Source organism: Ylistrum balloti, unplaced genomic scaffold, assembly GCF_031769215.1.
Source record: "Ylistrum balloti isolate Yb309-2 unplaced genomic scaffold, AGI_CSIRO_Ybal_v1 Utg370876, whole genome shotgun sequence".
In the NCBI taxonomy this organism is placed as follows: domain Eukaryota; kingdom Metazoa; phylum Mollusca; class Bivalvia; order Pectinida; family Pectinidae; genus Ylistrum; species Ylistrum balloti.
The window spans coordinates 212,488-229,154 of NW_026782500.1; the positions used below are offsets into that span (position 1 = coordinate 212,488).

At 32.9% G+C, this 16,667-nt stretch overlaps 1 protein-coding gene across 1 annotated transcript in view; it reads left to right on the forward strand.

The window, feature by feature from the left end:
* LOC132559220 (uncharacterized) overlaps window positions 1-16,667 on the forward strand; it is a 115,894-nt gene that overhangs the window by 59,457 nt on the left and 39,770 nt on the right. The window contains exon 4 of the mRNA XM_060223840.1: window positions 10,405-10,475. Within this exon, the coding sequence (XP_060079823.1) occupies window positions 10,405-10,475 (71 nt within the window). The remainder of the gene's footprint in view (window positions 1-10,404; window positions 10,476-16,667) is intronic.

A 16,667-nucleotide genomic window follows, 5' to 3' on the forward strand; every position in this document is an offset into this window, starting at 1 on the left:
TACAGAACACAGATAGACAGAACACAGATAGAACACAGATATACAGAACACAGATAGACAGAACACAGATAGACAGAACACTGATATACAGAACATGGATAGATAGAACACAGATAGAACACAGATGTACAGAACACAGATAGAACACAGATATACAGAACACAGATAGACAGAACACAGATAGATAGAACACAGATATACAGAACACAGATAGACAGAACACAGATTTACAGAACACAGATAGATAGAACACAGATATACAGAACACAGATAGACAGAACACAGATAGACAGAACACAGATATACAGAACACAGATAGACAGAACACAGACACAGATATACAGAACAGATACAGAACACAGATAGAACACAGATACAGAACACAGAACACAGACAGAACACAGATAGAACACAGATATACAGAACACAGATAGACAGAACACAGATAGATAGAACACAGATGTACAGAACACAGATAGACAGAACACAGATAGACAGAACACAGATATACAGAACACGGATAGACAGAACACGGATAGACAGAACACAGATATACAGAACACAGATAGACAGAACACAGATATACAGAACACAGATATACAGAACACAGATATACAGAACACAGATAGACAGAACACAGATATACAGAACACAGATAGACAGAACACGGATATACAGAACACAGATAGACAGAACACAGATAGACAGAACACAGATAGACAGAACACAGATATACAGAACACAGATAGACAGAACACAGATAGACAGAACACAGATATACAGAACACAGATAGACAGAACACAGATAGACAGAACACAGATAGATAGAACACAGATATACAGAACACAGATAGACAGAACACAGATAGACAGAACACAGATATACAGAACACAGATAGAACACAGATATACAGAACACAGATATACAGAACACAGATATACAGAACACAGATAGACAGAACACAGATATACAGAACACAGATAGACAGAACACAGATAGACAGAACACCGATAGACAGAACACGGATAGACAGAACACAGATAGACAGAACACAGATGTACAGAACACAGATGTACAGAACACAGATAGACAGAACACAGATAGACAGAACACAGATAGACAGAACACAGATAGACAGAACACAGATAGACAGAACACAGATGTACAGAACACAGATAGACAGAACACAAATAGACAGAACACAGATATACAGAACACAGATATACTTCACAGACAGATTCAGTTTTATATTAAGTCATCACCATGTCAGGTACACGCCATTGTTACCATCTTGAAAAACCGAGTCTGAAGCCCTGCTTTTACCAAGTTCACCGTTATGTAGCATACTGTATAACAGGTTATTTTTGTAGAGGAAATATTTTCACTATTTTGCGGTACGTAAGTGTGATCAGGAAATTCATGAAATAATGAGACAATTTATCAAAACATAATTTATTTGTTTTAAGAGAGAATTACCAGCTGTAGGGTATAATTGTTTGATCATGTACTGTATAAATAACACTGTATGATAAATGGCCATTGCTTGGAACAGACATAAATCACTATTCAGATTCACTCAGTGGGATGTAAGCTTTGATATCATTTGCATTTTGTTGATTTTCTGTACCTGATCTCTTTTAATTAATTGTTTTCCATCACAATCTTCAATGAAGCAATTTTTATCTAGATTCTAAACAAAAGAGTTTTGGAATCATTCCTGTAGATAATCTGATAGCTGTCTTATTAGCTATCTCGTACCCAATATAGTTTTGTTTACTGGTCATACATAATTAATGTCAGGCCCTATCAGGTTCACAGACCTTCGATCAAAGGTAATAAAGAGTATCAGTGACTAGGATCAGGTGTTTCTCGATTATATATTGATGGGAGGATCACGAGTCTGGACTATCCCTGTGAAACCAGTACAGCTGATTCATGTCTTCTACCAGTTTTATCTAGGTCACATAAAACCTGCTCAACTAGTACACCAATTAAAGATTTAACAAAAAGTAACTTTCAATCAACGACTTCAGAATAAGATACAGAAGAGCTAACTTACACTGTATCATACGGCTGCCTCATACTTCCAGGAATTCTCATGGATGCCTAAAATCAAATGTCGGCCATAAATTTTGAAACCCAGGTGGGGACTCAGAAGAAAATCCAATTTTTTGAAATATTACATCAAAAGAGGTGACCTTACCTTGATTCTATAGAGGTGTTTTTACTAAACAGTTTGTATGACAAAAATAGATTGTTTTGCATCTCAGAAGAATACATGAAATGGTACATCGATCAGAATTAAAAAGATATGTGATAAAACTATTGTAAATCATACAATTTAATTCCATCTTTCTTTCATGATCAGTCTTTTTATCTGTTCAGTTGTTCTGGAAAAATGTTTATAAACTATGACCAATTACATGTGTAGAAAGTTAATGATGCATGACTAAAATAAATAAAATTGTTTTGTGCTTAAATGTTTCTGTATCTTTATTGAAAATCATTCTGTCAAGTTAATGTAACACTGTGTGCACCAATATGAAAATTTGTCTTGATCATAAAAATCAAATGTGTGAATTCATTTTTTAACATTTTGGCTTTTATATAACTGGCCTTCCCAGAAGAGAATTGTTATACAACACAATGTGAAATAGTCATTTTCATTCTGTCATTAAATGTTCCCTCGGAATCTTGAGTGCCATAATCTATTATGTTGTCCACAGAAATCAGCGTTGTGTAAAATTTTGTGTTATAAAGGAGATATCCATTTGAGAACCAAATCTTCACATTCTTGTAAATACTGATGATTTTATTGGTTATCCTGTCTGCTGGCTGTCGTGAACGATTTGTCATGTGCAAACACCAAATGTCATCGGCACGGCTTCTAGGTCATATAATTGCAATAGAGGCAGTTACGTTTTTCGCAAATTGCGTCAAAATTTTGTGAGTTCCATTTTCCCGATGTCGTTATTTGAACAAAGCTAGAACTTAACTACCCGAATGGAATAGCATCTGTAGGATTCTGTCTAGCATCACTGTTTTGTTGAAAGAAAACTTTCCTAGTTGCTAACGTAGATTTTATTTTCACTAGACATGCTATCTGCTACTGCCACAAAAGCTTTAGTATATATTTGGTTTCTATAGACAATACTAAATCTGTTGGTACAAAGCGATGTACTTATCATCTGATCAACGTAGTAGGAGTTAGGAGTCTAACTCAGAAAACACTTATGGCATAGATTTATTTTGTTCATATGTATCTGATAGAGGTTTTTGTACATTTCCAAACAGTGCTTGTATTTTTCTCCTTTACATTCTGCTGTAAGGCACATCCTAAAGCTTTTTTTGGGGTGAGTTTGCAGATAAAAATCTATCATTGCGTATTTGTCATTTTTCGCATTAGCAACACAAGCAGGCTAAATGCAATTTGGTTTCAAAATTGAAATATACATCTCCTTTGTCTAGACATGGAGCAAAGAAATGAACGTCTTGGGATGTTGATAGCTATTAAGTATCAGTCTCTAGGCATTTTGCGCAAAACCTAATTCGCTAATCAGAGCCACTTTCATTCTTAAGCGTAGGTACCAATTTAGAAATAGTTTTTGACATTCTGCAAATTGCCCTGCTCTAAGCAATCTAAGCAATAAATATATATTTATGTGTTTAGCTGTGATTGTATTAGATGGAGATTTGATGCATGCAATAATATTGCCAGGGGGTTACATACTAGCCTCACTCAGAGTTATAAACATTGTTTCAGCACTAATTCATGTTATAAAACAACAAATTATGGAAGGTTTCTTTTTTCCTATCTGATCTGCTGCCAATGATACAAAAATGAAACACATTAGAATATGACAAGCTTGGATCTTGGAGGCACCAACTTTACATGAAACAGAAACTATGAGTTGTGATAAGGGTGAAACAACATATAGATGTTTTTCATAAAAAAGTGAAGTTTTAATGATTAAGATATATAGTGCAGCAACATTTGGTAAGATTTTGTACAACTCCAGAATCTAAATTTCAGCAGCAAACAGCTTGAAACAGCAAACATACAATTTGTTTCAAGCTGATCACCTGTAAATGGTTTTGCATGCTATCCGCCAGAAATCAACTAGATGTTTTGAAATCAGTGACATGTCGAGAAACCATTTATTACAGTAGCTCTAAGTTTAGAGTACATTTCACACAGAAGACAAACTCAAATAGATTGCACTTTCATCAATTAACATGCCTCTCCAAAGTGGGACCATGTTCATCACAGAATACCCATAATCTGTTTCACTGCTTCAGCGAATCAAGGCAGACTTTATAGATATGTGATTAAAAAGTTTGAAAGGTTGAGTTTTTGTATCAATCATTTAATGAAATGAGGAGTAAGCATGGAGATTTAGTCTAATGAGACATACCAGCTGCAGACTAGAACACTGGTAATTGTTTCAATTAGTGATACAAGAATGTATTTAAACCTTTATATAAGGATTATAGATATACATGTCTGTTTTGAGAATTCATTCAAACTCAGTTTTGTGTTTAATTCAGTATAATAAGTCTTGGTAAAATTTTAAAGAAATCTTGTGGAAGTGTATAGAATTTCAATCATTACCAACAGAAGTGTCAGTAGATAGACTATCTGTACAGATAGTTACAATGATTTGTCAGCATATTGACACAGATATCAGTATTATAATAACAATTAGATATCTCAGATCCTGTCAATAGTTGGAAACAATGCTGTATGAAGGAGATGTTTTACTGAAACATGGAGATACCTTACATATCGTTGTCAAGTGGCCGTCTTTTTGTGCTTGATTGTTTCTGTTGAATGAACAAAGAAAGATATCATCCTGCTAGTTGATTAGCCAAGAGTGCTCAATTATTTAATTCCTAAAGCACTTCTTTAATACTAAAACTGGCACTATAAAACTGAGATGTAGAGTGCTTGACATGGGTTTTGAATTCTTCGGAGTTTTGCAGACCATTTTATGGCCATTATTGATTTGTAAGAGTGATATATCTTTATTTGTGCTGGAATTTACATTTGAAACAATCAGTTTTATTTGACTTCACAAAAACGGTCTCATTCTGCTTTTAAAAGTACACATGCAATCAATATAAAAAAAATATGTAAATGCATTGGTTACGATTAGGTAAGATGAACTTTAAATTTACAAGCATTTGTTTCATTAAACAGCTTGTTACTCAGGGATAATGCGATAGTGCCAGTATCTTTTCAGCCTAGTCATAATAAAAGACAAATTTCAGTGTTTGAATTGCCTCATAAGGTTCATGGTATTTTAACTGATTGTTACCATATTACATATTTGCAGTTTTTTACAGTAGTACAGCTGGATTTTGTTTTAAGTCCAGGAATTGGTCAATTCAATCCTGAATTGGTCATTGTTTCAATTGTTACAATATTTGGATTTTCAGTTTTGTAATAGATAGCAACTTTATGGTTAATATATTTATCGGATGGTAAGACCTTGTCTGGTAATAACCCATCATTGGTATAGAGTTATAAACAATCACAATTTCTTTATCTTTAAATAAATCACCCCTATCTTTGTGTCAGAATTTGTGTGTTGTCCTCCATTGTTCAGGATAAATACTGTGATTTAGCCAGTAATATTTTGCTGAAGTTTATATAGGTATAGGTATAACTGTTATTTATCAGTTATAAAGTTATATAATACCAGTTGTTATTTATCAGTTATAAAGTTATATAATACCAGTTGTTATTTATCAGTTATAAAGTTATATAATACCAGTTGTTATTTATCAGTTATAAAGTTATGTAATACCATTTGTTATTTATCAGTTATAAAGTTATATAATACCAGTTGTTATTTATCAGTTATAAAGTTATGTAATACCAGTTGTTATTTATCAGTTATAAAGTTATATAATACCATTTGTTATTTATCAGTTATAAAGTTATATAATACCAGTTGTTATTTATCAGTTATAAAGTTATGTAATACCAGTTGTTATTTATCAGTTATAAAGTTATGTAATACCAGTTGTTATTTATCAGTTATAAAGTTATATAATACCAGTTGTTATTTATCAGTTATAAAGTTATGTAATACCAGTTGTTATTTATCAGTTATAAAGTTATATAATACCATTTGTTATTTATCAGTTATAAAGTTATATAATACCAGTTGTTATTTATCAGTTATAAAGTTATGTAATACCAGTTGTTATTTATCAGTTATAAAGTTATGTAATACCAGTTGTTATTTATCAGTTATAAAGTTATATAATACCAGTTATTATTTATCAATTCTATTATAAAGTTCTGAAGGTAAACTCAGAATTTTCATGCACATATCTATCTTATAAACTGCATGCAATAAAAAAATGATACATTACAACTAGTTGGAAGTACAGCCGTCTGAAACCTCGAGGTTCTGGGAGATATTCTCAGATCAGAACAAAATAGACAAGAATGACCGGGCCTACTAACGAGCAACAAACATGTCCACCTTCATATCAGTCAAGAAATAAAATATTCCTCAAGAGTGAGAAGAAACATTCTAGCATTATCCTTCTAATATTATCTTTTATGTCCAGGGATACATATTATTTTACTCCATTTTCAATTTCCATTAAAGTGCAGATTTCAGGAGTGAACCCAGAGACACCAATTTCTTGAAACATTTGCTCAGAAAGAACTGTAAGAACTCAACAATATTTAGGGAAAAAAGTCAAACAAATTGAGTTCAAGGCAGCTTTTGGTCAGAAAACTAATTAAAATTGAAAACTCGACGACGGGAAAGAATGCATTTTAAATTTGTACCCAGTTGATGGAAGAACAAGTTAATTTTCTTGTCTTGAAAAAAATTTACTCTGGCACCAGTATAGGAACTAACAGTTGAAGTTGATGGAGTGAGGGTTGAGTTTTGAAATGTTCCACCAGAAAATTGTAAAGTTAGAATGCATACCGCCAGGAAATGAAGACTCTTGACAATCAAATACAAGTATTTAGCAGTGTCAGAAGAATGCTTGAAAACATTTTCTTACTGTGCTATTCTTAGGCTAGTAAAGAAACATTCAGGTTGTGTATTACAGGTCTGGGACAGATAATCACACAGAGCTGTCTAGTCAGGCATTACTTTAACACCTTCTACAAATAAATATTTAGGCTTCCTTATGTCTTCAAGGTATCATAACATTATGCACAGGAGAAGACAGTATAGGGAATGTTTCATTCTACATGGTGTTTACTTTTTGAAATCCATTTGTCTATTTCTGTCTGTTTAACTGCAGTAATGATATAGGACCAATGGACTCAAGAAAGTTTAAAGTTGATCAATTTAAACCACATCAAAATCTGCAAAACAAATGACTTTGACCCATTTTGTCAAATTGCTTCTGATGACTAACCAAAACCGAGTTGAAAAATGATTTTTGCAAAGTTGTCAAGAAGACCTTGATCATTAAAACACTTAAAGGACTTGGTTAACTGAAAGGTTAGAATTTAATTAGGTTCTAGAGATGAAGGCCAACAGAATTTGGGTAAGAAAGCACTTGGAACCATAACACAGTCACAGGTGTCTACAGCTAGTTTGTTCAAGATCAAAATACTTGTATAATGTGTATTTAACCAGTAGTGTACATAGCTTTCACAGCTACAAAGTCAAGGTCATATTTGTCAAATTTATTGTAAATAATTTGATATATTCCTCTATTAAAGAAATGTTCAAAATTTAGAAGTGATGACACAGGAAAAATATTTATAGAAGTCTTCCAGAAGAGAAAGAAATTATCCCATCATGGTACATAACAATATCAGTTTAGTTTAGAATGTTAGCTTGCTAATTGTTGGCAAAGCTGGTTCAAGCTAATTCAAGTTAGATTCACTTTGAAGATCACTGATATGTAATTTCATACTCAGAATGCATGTTTGGCTGATGGGCTTCTTGCTTATATTCTTGTGCTAGAAGTTCAGATACATAAACATCAATTAAATGCAAGTTGTTTTCAAACTCCATCATGGTGTGTTGTACAACACAGAAAAGACGTTTTTGACTATATGGAAAGGAACCCCAATTATGTTCTATTTCAGGAATGCCATCAATATTCTGTAGTCATGCAGGTTGTAATTGGTTCAATCTAGAAGAAAAAATGTTTTTAAATATGTCTTAACCAGTCTTAAACCAGTTAAAGAAATGTGTATCGTTAGTCATCTGTTCCTGTAGTATTCAGCATGTATAATAATCCTGTTTCAATATCAAATTAAATCATACAAAATCACATTGAGAATAGTTTCCCTGTTGTCGTGTTGACAGATTGAGCTGTCTATAAGCAGATGCCTGTGGAGAACATAACAATTTAGATACAATTGTGTACATCTGTACATTCATGTTTTACATATCATTTCACCGGAATTAAAGTCCAATGCTGCAGCTGAATCACATTCTATCTTCTGCATCAAAACAGGAAGCAAAAATTATCAAATTTTAAAAGGTTTTTGTCAGAAAGCCTTAAATTATGAGGTACAGTGTTTCCAGCAGAGAATAGAAATTAAACGGCTTTTTGTAGAAAGGAAAAAGTTAAATATAGTTATTTTGTTCTGTATTAAATGAAATTCCAAGCGAAATGTTAGGATGTGAATTCATTTTTATTTTGAAATGTGAATTTTCCATTTGGACCAAAAGATAATTTGGAAAATTTTTGGAGGTTGAAGTTAGAAGTTGAACGAAGGCATCAAGAATTTGATAACATGATTTACATGATGACGGGAAAAATTGTGTTCTTTGGCTACAGACATTTTATCTTACCTCTAACATGGAATACCAGTCACCCCGTTAGAAATCCACATTTTAATTATTAAAGAAACAGTATATTTTGTATGATTAAAAGACAATGATGCTGTTGTTAGAAAGTCTTCATTTATTATTGTCAGACAATGAATGATAAATGTATTTATCCTGTACATAACCCGGGGGTGTTGGTGGGAGGGAGACATTGCACTGTTTATCTATATAAGGTAATGAAATAACAGTAGGTTACAATTTTATAGAACAGCAGTAATGTGCTTCTATAGACTTACTTATTGCTAGGTAAATACCTATACAATACATATGTTTCTTGGCTCACTGTCATCAGATGTTGGGTTAATCAAATTGTCCTTCTTCTGTTAGTCATCCGTCCATCTCTTCTCTCCATCCTTACTGTTATTCTCACTCTTTCTGGAGAAGCTGTCTTGGTTTTCGACAGTCATAGTTTGTAACTGATATTTCTTAGGAAGCGATCTTAGATCATGAAATGTCATTTGCAGATTTGTCTTATAGTCCCTAGTTATGTATAATTCATTTTGGGACTGATTGAGAAAGCAAGATTTCCCTACTGGTATGAATCATAGGTAGTCATCTTGAATTTGACAGTAAGTGTTTGTTATCACTACTTCTTGGATAATATTTTATGTAAGTTCCCCTTGGTCCCTATTTGTGCTGTTCAAATTTTGGGACTGATAAGATAAAGTAGCCAACAGGCAACCTTCTTAGATTTGTATACAAAACAAAAAAACAAGAAAAAAACAGGAGAGAGGAGAAATCAGTGAGCTATCAAGAAATATATAAATATCAAATGATAGTGGGCACCAAGATTTCTCAGGGATGTCATGTTAAAGTATTAAATGTATGGTATATCATTAATTATTATTTATTTCATTATCCCCTATGAAACGCATTTGCGGGCGATATTAATTTGGGCCATTCAACCGTCCGACCGTCCGTCCAAGCTTTTCAGGGCTATAACTTCAAAATCTTTTAACTCAACTTCACAAACCTTGCTGTATATATTAACCAACTACATGTCTGGCTTTAAATTGAGGGCTCTCTGCAGTTTAAATGAATGAGGATAGACTAGCTTGCTATCATATTCTATCATTTAAAGATTATGATATGTCAGAGTGACAGCACTTTAAAATGTTGGCTAAATATTGAATAGCCAAATTGTTGAACATCATATCTATATGAACACATCAGCTTTAGCAAGGAAATAAAACAACCTATTACCAGACCATGTGTTCTACAGCGAACATATGATTATAATCATGTAAATAATACTGTTATAAACTTTCCATTTCTCTGAAAATTTCTGTGCATAAATGGCTGTATCTGACTCAAATGTCACTCTCTGTTTCATCCTTCTGAAAATTGATTACTTCTCAATGTGTTTAATTTACTTAACTGATGTTGTTGTTTAATTTGTAAGCAGTAGATCCGCTTGGTACAAATTTTGAATACATACAGTTTCTCTGTTCATATGGAATATTGATGTTACATGATTAAGAAATTTGTTCATTGCTTCCTGTGTAAAATCTATATATGTGACTTTGGATATATCACTGTTATTGATATAAAATTTCTGTGCTATGTTTACAGATCAGATGTCGATATTCACAAAATCGTAAAAGGAAGAGGATTTAAGTTTATAATTACAGCATATAGCGATGGTAAGTATGCATGCATAGTGTGACATTAGCCTAAATAGTCAAATGGTTTTTTTCATACAGTTTCATTGATTGAAGCTTAATATAGCCCAAAAACCAGAATATATAAATATTTTTCACACAGTTTAATTAAATTAGGGCCCAAAGATAGATGGGATACTGCCAACTTATTACTTCTTATTTTGTTAATCAAATCAGTTTCTTCAACATTTTCTATAAATGGATGTTAGGAATGTTTTTTGGCCTTGTACTTTAGTCATGTTTAGGCTGACTGGTTCTTAATCTTCGGCAGGTTAACCATCTTGTTGATGATTTGTGTCAGACATTCAATTAAGGTGACAGCTTAGTCATCAAATGTCACACAGGAATTTTCTTTGGACATCCATTCAGTATGATATTACAACCCAGATAATATGTGACAAGTTACAAAGTTGTCATAGATTCAGTAGAAAGTTTCGTTGAGAACGGCTCCTTCAAGTCTCTTTCCTGTTACCGAAGGATCTTTGTGTTAATTTCTTTGGAATGCTTTATTATGTAGAATGACAGATAGTATTCTACATGTTACTGAGATTAGGGTTCGGGTTGTTAAATGTAGTAGTAGAAATCATCTTAAATAATCTTAGGAAACACTTGTTGAACAACACATTGTCTCCTTTCCTTTATCGAGGAGGTGGAGGGGTCCTCTCTTAATTAATGTGTGGAGGAGATGTCACTATTTTGGAAGATTCTCCAGAAATAGTTTTTTTTCTTAAACACAATGTCAGTTTTGAATTCACAACACACACACATCATTAATTGCAGAGCATACCTTTTGTGATTGTTAATTGAAGTCGACTGCACTGCAGCAGATGAAAGTCATTAGAAGATAAGAATACCTACAAGTCATGTCACACAACCAAGTTAACCGATCAGCTGCACTGAAAAATGCCCCACAACCTTAGGAATTCTCTTAAGGAAATGCTTCTGTCAAATTAATTTTCAACAGTTTGGTAAAGAAGAAAATCCCTGATTGAAACCATTCCCCAGCTGCAAGATGTGAAACTTCCCAATTAATTTGCAGTTTGCACTTTCGAGGTTTGAACTGTGAATTAGTGATTTTGTATTGCTTTCATGAAAATTAACCAGGAATTTTATGTCAAAAAAATGAAAATGAAATGCTGACAGAAAAAAACATACGGACAAATGTAATTGAAAAATGTCCAGAACTAATTTTTGGGGTTTTCTCTCAAAAGTAAATTAACAGCAAAGAGTTTGTTGTTTATCTGTTGTTGAATAAATATAAAAGATGTTGTCATATTCTACATTTCCTGCAATGATGATCCATATCACCAGGGGACCAATGTGAAGAAACCGTCCAATTATTATTAAAGCTTATACATAGGAAATAAGCAGACAAGGTGACTAATACAAGACCTAGTCTAGAAAGTAAGGATTTATCAATGCTTTATGATGAGGCAGCTATTATAACAGCTGTTTGATGTGGAGGGCTTATGCTCGGACACTAATTGAGTCCTAATTGAATTTCTTTATCAATTATTAACAGAGTGGTCAGCTATGGTCAGTCAGTGGTCATTGTGTCCATCTTAACTGATGTATCTGGCATTTCCTGAGGTTTGAATTAGTGTATTGACCACTGGTCAAAGTAATATTGTCTCTGTCTTATTAATGAGCTGTCTGATTATACCCAGTTGGACACCACCTAAGGCTAAGAGAAGGTCAGATTCTCTTGTGATTGTGTTGTATTTCAATCAGGGAAAATATGTTGATCTGAAGTTTACCTTTGATTGACTTTAGTATAAAACCTATCCTCTGTCATATTACTGATTAATTTGAAGCCTAATCTGGAGAATCCTGAGTGGCTGTCCAAAAGTCCGGGGTTAATTGACAGATAGACAAACATTGATGGTAGGCAACTGTTTTGTGATTGCTTGTAAATAAAGACAGGTTAAACCTAGTAATTCAGACATGATATTTGACTTAAATATAAATCACATTTTACTTTGTAGAACATATCCATAAATGGTGACAATTGTAACAGAAATTACTTTCAAAATTTAAAACACTTGAATTATACTTCCATACATGTAGTGTGTGTATTCCTCTCTATTGGTCTGACTGTCACAGACTTTTCAACGGGTCCCTTATATACAACTGCCAACTTTTACATATAACCTGTTGAAAACATAAACTTAAGCATATGAAAATTGGATTTTATACACAACCATATTTGGAGTTATGGCCCTTTGTTCGCACAATTTTGCATATTTTGTAAAGTTAAATGTCAGGTAAAATGATCTTATTGAATTAACAGATCTAGAATGATGTGTTTTAGTATCGGTTTCTTATATAAAATTACATTCAACTTTGATAATTGGCAGAGTTATGTCCCTTTGTTTATTTGTCATTGTTTTCATCTCCTATGAATATTACATGCAATTTGTTTACATGAAAGTCTTGAAACTTGTTCTTGCAATATTCCTCACTTTGTTTTGTCTCTGTGGTTATACTTAAAACACATTGATTCTTGATACTTAATTCTCTAAAGAAAAATTGCAAGAAACTGAAGAAAAACTGCATGGTTTTTGTTTGAGATTGATTAAGTGAATTTTCATTCCCTGGAAGTAAAAACCATGTCAAAGAAATCTCAGTTGTTTGTCTGTTAATATCAACAGCTCATCAAAAGCAAAAATATGTTATTGAACTTCAAACTCAAAATTGATTAAAATTAGGGAAGATTAATGAACAAAGGAAGATTCACAAGGAAACTTTTGAATACATATAAGAATAGTAAGACGAGGATGTTTTGGACAGGTTATTTTGGGCCAAACAGTGAAATTTTCAGCAATGGTGCTGAAATGAATCAACTAACAATTGTACATGTAGACCCTAACCATTGATGAATAGACAGATTGATCTTTGGAGACAAATTGAGATTAGGGCAGACATTTAATCTGTTAGAAGAAATGTTTTCATTGACATCACATGATTAGCAGCAATGATGATAAGCTTTTACATATTTGTATGTAGTGTACCTGGACATCTGACATTTCAACAAACCCAATAGGCAGTACAGAAACAATGATGGTAATCATTCGATCAAATGCTTCTAATGGAACAGGCAGCCATAAAAATTGATTTCTAGATGTTATATATGGATTCAGGCAAGTTCATCACGCTCAGCAGGGTTTGGCTAATTTCAAGGTACAAAATATATAATATTCTGTTTGAAGACATCTCGGCTTAAGTGATGTTGATTCATGGTTGTATGCAGATGATTGTACAGTAGTTTTGTTATTTTTCTCATCTTTTGTTTTTCTTTTGGATCCGAACACTTCATTAGGTAATTGCATTACCAGTACTTGTGATGTTAAGGACACACATTTAATGTGACACGCCCCCTTCTTTATCATGGAATCGTGTCACTGTCTCTTCACAGGTGATCAATTAAACCATATTATATTAAGTTGATGACAAAATGGAGACTCTATTCAATAATTAACGCAATGAATATTTCAATTAATGCATTTAAAAAATCTTATTAAATTTCAAGGGAAATAACTTTAAACAACACGACTAGTACAGCGTATTAAGTATACACAGTAAGAGCCAAAATGAAAATGATCTTGAAATATGATTTACAAATATACTTTAAGAAATACAAATTTCTGTCATCTTATTACATGAAGGTCATGGGATGCTGATAAATATATATATATAATTATCACTTATTGTACTGCATTCATATGTCTCAAGTTCCTTTCTAGTTTTAGAAAAGAAAAAAAAGACTAAACTATAATTTTTGTCCTTTGCTCTCTCTCTGCTATTGTTTTCGTGTTGGTTATAGTGATGCCAGTATAAGGTTTAACGTTTTCTCCAAAACTCAGAACTCACTGTGAAATATAAGAGATAAAAAAATCAGTTAAACTTGTATCTATACACATCACTGTCTCTTGTTTATTTGTGCATTAGATTTGATTTTACTGGCAGCTGTGTTCTTTATGCTCTACTTGTCAAAAATAATCTAGAAGGGAAAATTTTTCCATCGTGATCAATGTCATTTTGGTACAGATTTCAGTATGAGACATGGATATCAATTATTAATGAATATCTGCATACTAATTATTTTTTTCAGTCTAAATTATATGATTAGAGATTCTAACTTCCATCTGAGTCAGAAAGAGATGATTCAAGTTCTGAAGAAAAAAATGTATTTATTCAATTATTCCATCTGACCACAGGTAATTTACCCAATAACCCAAAGGTCATGACTCATGTTTATTATGAAAATCCTAAACAGGTGTTATTATAGTTATAGACAGTGCCTTCCATGTGGTGTTTTTCGCGTGGGATGATAATTAGCTTAAGTCACGATGTGGTATCAGTAGTCTATTTTATATGGCTATATATAGCAGAAATGTCCTTCCTGTTGTCAAAGGAAGACAGGTATAAACAAAAAAAAACTCTTACCTATGCTTAAAAATATTCTCTTTAATGCTTATATCATACTCTAGTTCATCATTTAAAATCATAAAATACCACAAACAAAATGGGGTCTGTATGACCTTTACTTGACCTTTGAATCTTGTTAACCTCAGATATTGAAGTTCATGTATAGCATACTAAATCATGATGAAAGTTATACTGAAATTTGAAAAAAAAAAAGAAAATTTCCAGAGGCCATCTCATTAGATGTTTCATTGTGAGAATGTCTGACCTCAAGGTATTGTCAGTAATTTCTGACCTTTAACCTTGACCTTAAGTACTGATCTATATCAAAATAGATTTCAGTGCATAATTTGAAAATGTAAAGTTTTGTGACTTGGATGAAAGTTGCAGCAAAAGTAAAGATTAGGTTGAAAATAAATAACTCAGATTTATTCAGTAATGAGTTTGAAACTACATGGAGAGTCAATTTGTTTTAATAGATTCGATAATCTTCATGACATGTACAAAATGTTGGGGTTGGTTTTGCCATAATTATTGTCATATATGCTACAAATATCTGGGGACAAGCTGTTTAATTACAAGTTGAAACTTGTGAACCAGTGTCTTCCATTATGATACAAAGAAATCCGAGAATAATCCCAGGCTGATCTCCTGCTTCAGAGGCTGCAAGCAAGCATTAATCCCCTTGAATGGCTTTAACAAATTTAGGATGGCTTCATCAGCAGCCAGAATCTCCTCCATATATAGGTATAGGGTTGATCCAAGGAGTAGAGACATTTTATTTGAAAGAGTTACATTGGGGATGAGGCCTGGAACATGGTCATTATAGGGTGGGATTGGGGATCATTAAGTCTGTGTCATTCCATACTGCCCTGTCATTGGATTGTCAGACTGACTGTGTAATGAAGAAGCTGTATCAGGTATATCCTGGTGTTTATAATGCTTTTAATAATGAATACATACCCTGTAGAAGACTTCCTGTTTAGATTCGATAAATGTATATCAAAAGGCTTCCTGTATCACTCAAAACATCAATCGTAAAATATGAAAAATCTTACAAAGAAAGAGGGATACTAATGTTACATCAATATTTCAAAATTATAGATCAGTTAATTTTACTGAAATTGCAGGTGACAATTGAAGGAGTCCCTGTATTGATGAAGACTTAATCAGCACACTAGGGATATTGTCCATCTACATAAACTTACCAGCATCATTAAATATTCATAGCAAGGTCAGTGTAAGACAGTACATGGACAAGTTCAGGGATAGTTCATTGAATTCCATTATCAGAAGGAGTAGTGTTATGGCTTTAACATCAAACCTCTGACCAGTTAATAGATACATCAGGGATGCTTTGAATATTTTATATAGGTAGCTTAATTAGGAAAAAACTGATGGTCATTGATTAGGTAGTTCAAGTATCTAGATGATTCAAGTGATGGATTTTCTAATTGGTTTGGTGGGTATATTCTGATTACAAAATAAAATAGGCTTGATACTTACGTCTTAGTGTTTTTTAAAAGTTACAATAAATTGTCCTGGCTGTTACTGTGTTAGGAAGGTTACAATGAATTGTCCTGGCTGTTACTGTGTTAGGAAGGTTACAATGAATTGTCCTGGCTGTTACTGTGTTAGGAAGGTTACAATGAATTGTCCTGGCTGTTACTGTGTTAGGAAGGTTACAATGAATTGTCCTGGCTGTTACTGTGTTAGGAAGGTTACAATGAATTGTCCTGGCTGTTACTG